The sequence below is a fragment of the Anas platyrhynchos genome, chromosome 31 (genome assembly GCF_047663525.1).
Source record: "Anas platyrhynchos isolate ZD024472 breed Pekin duck chromosome 31, IASCAAS_PekinDuck_T2T, whole genome shotgun sequence".
In the NCBI taxonomy this organism is placed as follows: Eukaryota; Metazoa; Chordata; class Aves; order Anseriformes; family Anatidae; genus Anas; species Anas platyrhynchos.
The window spans coordinates 3,987,732-3,991,330 of NC_092617.1; the positions used below are offsets into that span (position 1 = coordinate 3,987,732).

At 51.0% G+C, this 3,599-nt stretch overlaps 1 protein-coding gene across 1 annotated transcript; it reads right to left on the reverse strand.

Annotated features, from left to right (window-relative positions):
• Nucleotides 1-830: 830 nt before the first annotated feature.
• Nucleotides 831-1,766, reverse strand: LOC119718049 (olfactory receptor 14C36-like). Its single transcript, XM_038185134.2, has one exon. It carries the CDS (start codon nt 1,764-1,766, stop codon nt 831-833), a length of 936 nt encoding a protein of 311 aa, XP_038041062.2.
• Nucleotides 1,767-3,599: the final 1,833 nt, after the last annotated feature.

Consider the following 3,599-nt stretch of genomic DNA (forward strand, 5'->3'; position numbering starts at 1 on the left):
CCACCTTGGAGGAGATCCCCCCTTAGGAGGGAAGTGCTGCAGTGGAGGCCAGCTGTGCCACTGCCATGTCCACTGCCTGTTCCTGCCTGCAGTCCCAGCGCAGCCCCACAGCAGCACTGACACCAAGCTCCAGGAGCAGCCGGGCCTGACCCCACCAGCAGCACTCAGCAGGAGAGGCACGTGCTTTGCTGGAGGCACCGAGTACAAAACTGCCACCAACTGGTCCAGGGATGGGGAGGAGACTGAGGGGGGCTTCAGGCAGGCAACCATGACAGGCCTGAGGGAGACGGACACTATGGTCAGGTGAGGGAGGAACGTGGAAAAGGCTTTTTGCCAGCCTTGCTATAGAGACGACAGGACTGTCACCTAGATCCACAAGGTCTAATCCAAATACACTGCTCCTAACCGTGGCAGCTGGGCTCTTGGTCCTGAGCCCCTCCTGTATGCTGGGGCTGCTCCCCCAGCTCCAGAGTAGATGGGAAGAAAAGGAAACTGAGACCAATGAATTTTTGATAACATCTTTATTGTCTTTCTCTACCAAGGAAGCCTGGTTCTGTATGTACATTAGATGATGTGGTCAAACCTAACACAAGAAGTAACATTCAGAATGCTAAGAATGAGATTATTAAAACCAAAATGAAATATTGTTCAAATACTAACAGAGAAAAATAATTTTAAAAATGTTGTGTCATTTTCCCAAATATCCTTTGATTTCTGTTGGGATTCTTATTAATGACAATGTTATGATAACACTAGTAACGATAAAAATGATATGATATAATGTGAATCAAAATATTTGCATATTATTAAGAATACATCTTCTGAAAGCATCATGGATGCTTAAGAAGCATGTATGGAAAGAGTTCCCTCACTGCATCCTTGAGATCCTTGTTCCTCATGCTGTAGATGAGGGGGTTCACTGCTGGCGGCACCACCGAGTACAGAAGTGCAACGACCAGGTCCAGGGATGGAGAGGAAATGGAGGGGGGCCTCAGGTAGGAAAATATGCCAGTGCTAAGAAACAGGGAGACCACAGCCAAGTGAGGGAGGCATGTGGAAAAGGCTTTGTGCCGAGCCTGCTCAGATGGCATCCTCAGCACTGCCCTGAAGATCTGCATGTAGGAGAAAACAATGAAAACAAAACAACCAAGGACTAAAGAAACACTAAACAGAACTGCCCCAACTTCCCTGAGGTAGGCATCTGAGCAGGAGAGCTTGAGGATGTGGGGGATTTCACAGAAGAACTGGCCCACAGCATTGCCTTGGCAGAGGGGCAGGGAAAATGTGTTGTCTGTGTGCAGGGCAGCATTGAGAAAGCCACTGCCCCAGGCAGCTGCTGCCATCTGGGCACAAGCTCTGCTGCCCACGAGGCTCCCGTAGTGCAGGGGCTTGCAGATGGCAACATAGCGGTCGTAGGCCATGATAGTAAGGTTATAATACTCTGCTGATATGAAGAAGAGAAAGAAAAAGACCTGTGCAGCACAGCCTTGATAGGAGATGGCCCTGGTGTCCCAGAGGGCATTGGCCATGGCTTTGGGCAGAGTGGTGGAGATGGATCCCACATCGAGGAGGGCGAGGTTGAGGAAGAAGAAGTACATGGGGGTGTGGAGGCGGTGGTGGCAGGCTACGGCGGTGAGGATGAGGCCGTTGCCCAGGAGGGCAGCCAGGTAGATGCCCAGGAAGAGCGCGAAGTGCAGGAGCTGCAGCTCGCGTGTGTCTGCGAATGCCAGCAGAAGGAACTCACTCACAGAGCTGCTGTTGGGCATTTCCTGCTTCTGGGCATGGGGTTCTGCCCAAGGAAAAGAAAAACACTGAGTGTTTATCAGAGTTATCTTAACAGTTATCTTACAAAATAATAATAAAAAAAATCTATTTGTCTTTTATGCCTTCATTTCTCAGTTCAGAGGAAAAATCATTCAATTTTTCATTTAATCCCTCCCAAATGATTCTTCACTTCCATTCAGACTTTTGGCAGGTCCCTTTCGTGAGTTCTGGCTACTGCTGCTAGAGGGTGTCACTGAGAGCAGGGGACTTTCTGTGGGCAATGTGGGAGTCAGTCCTGCCCAAAGTAAGTGGTAAAGATCATGTAGTGATTTTTCTTTTTTCTCTTTTGTGCTAGCAGACGCACTGTACTCAAAGTAAATCCTTGTGTGTCATCAAAGTGGCGATATCTTCAGTGCAGTGTCCTTCAGAGAGCACATCATGTCTGTGTGTTAGTCCTAGTGTCAACTGCCCTGTGCTGGTGTCTCTTTGACCTACGGGACAATTGCACTCCTATGTTTGCCTGAAACAAACCAGGACACTGCTGAGAGCAGAGACATCCAGGCTCAAAGTGCCCATCTCCACACCCCTAAACCAGTCCCCGTACTCCCCTTCCTCCAAGCACACCGAGGGCTCACTCCATGGGCATCTAAACCCCCATCCTCAGCCAGCCTGGGAACAAGACCAGCAGCAGCACGGCCAGCTGGAGAAGCCAGGAGGAATGCCAGCGTGCTGCTGCCAGGGGAGGCAAGGCCAGGGAGGGACAGACGGACACTCAGCAGACCCTCCTGTGCTGCAGCTCTGCCTGAAGATGAGGCAGCTCCTGCTCATTACAGGTGATCTGTGCTCATCTCAAGCAAGGAGGGAGTTCTCAAAGACAGGGCTCTGGGCATCATAGGGTTTGCAGCTCCTTAATATCAGCTAGAATAAAACATGTGAGGACCACAAGGATGATGTTGGTGCAGTCTGTGGGCTGAGGTGTGGGAAGGGACTTTATGAAGTTCATTGATGAAATATTGATCCCTCACTGCAATGCTCTAGCAGTCTCAGCCTGCAGTAGAAGTCTGACCACCTATTACCATGAAACTGGCATCCACTCTAACACAAGCACAGGCTACAGAAAATGTCTTGCCTTTCGGATAGTCCCTGCCTTAGTCTTACTGTTGAAAAATCCAATCATAAATGCAATTCTCTAAAGCGTTTTCTACTCCTTTCTGGAGAAACAAAGAGACCCATCCTGACAGATGCTATCAGCCATCGGATGTGCCAGCTGTACAAGACCCCTCTGGCAACCCCACCTGCATGGCCCTGCTGCCAGAGCCTCATGGTGTCAGGAGCCTGCAGATGTGTCCTGCCACACGCTGCCCTCTGTTGTTGCGCTCCTCAGTGCCTCCAAGCCCTCTCTCCTTGTCTCCTCTCTGCGTGCCAGCTGCGGTCAGAGCCCCCAGCCCTGCTGCGCTGTGCAGAGGAGCTGCTCCTGGGCACAGCTGTCTCTCTGCTGCGCTGCCCGCTTGCCAGGAGCTCCCCTTGGGCCCAGGAGCCCGGCCCAGCTCAGCAGCACAGCACCCGACCATGGCATCGCTTGCTCTGTGCCCTTGGGCTCCCTCGAGGTGTCCCCAAGGCCTCAAGGCTGACAGCTCCCGAAGTCAGCAGGGTCTCTGCTGGGGTGTGCTGATTGAGGCAGACTGAATTCATCACTGTCTTCTCCTTGATGAATTTGGGAGAGACTGATTTTGTGCTATTATAGTTTGATTGTCAAACATGAGTACAAATGTTTCCCTCCCTTAACTCCTATTGTGGAGGAATGAAATGCCAGCCTTAAAGCTAGCTCTCTAACC

Excerpts from the sequence above, each read along its gene's own strand:
- LOC119718049 (XM_038185134.2), bottom strand. The coding sequence starts at position 1,766 with ATGCCCAACAGCAGCTCTGTGAGTGAGTTCCTTCTGCTGGCATTCGCA.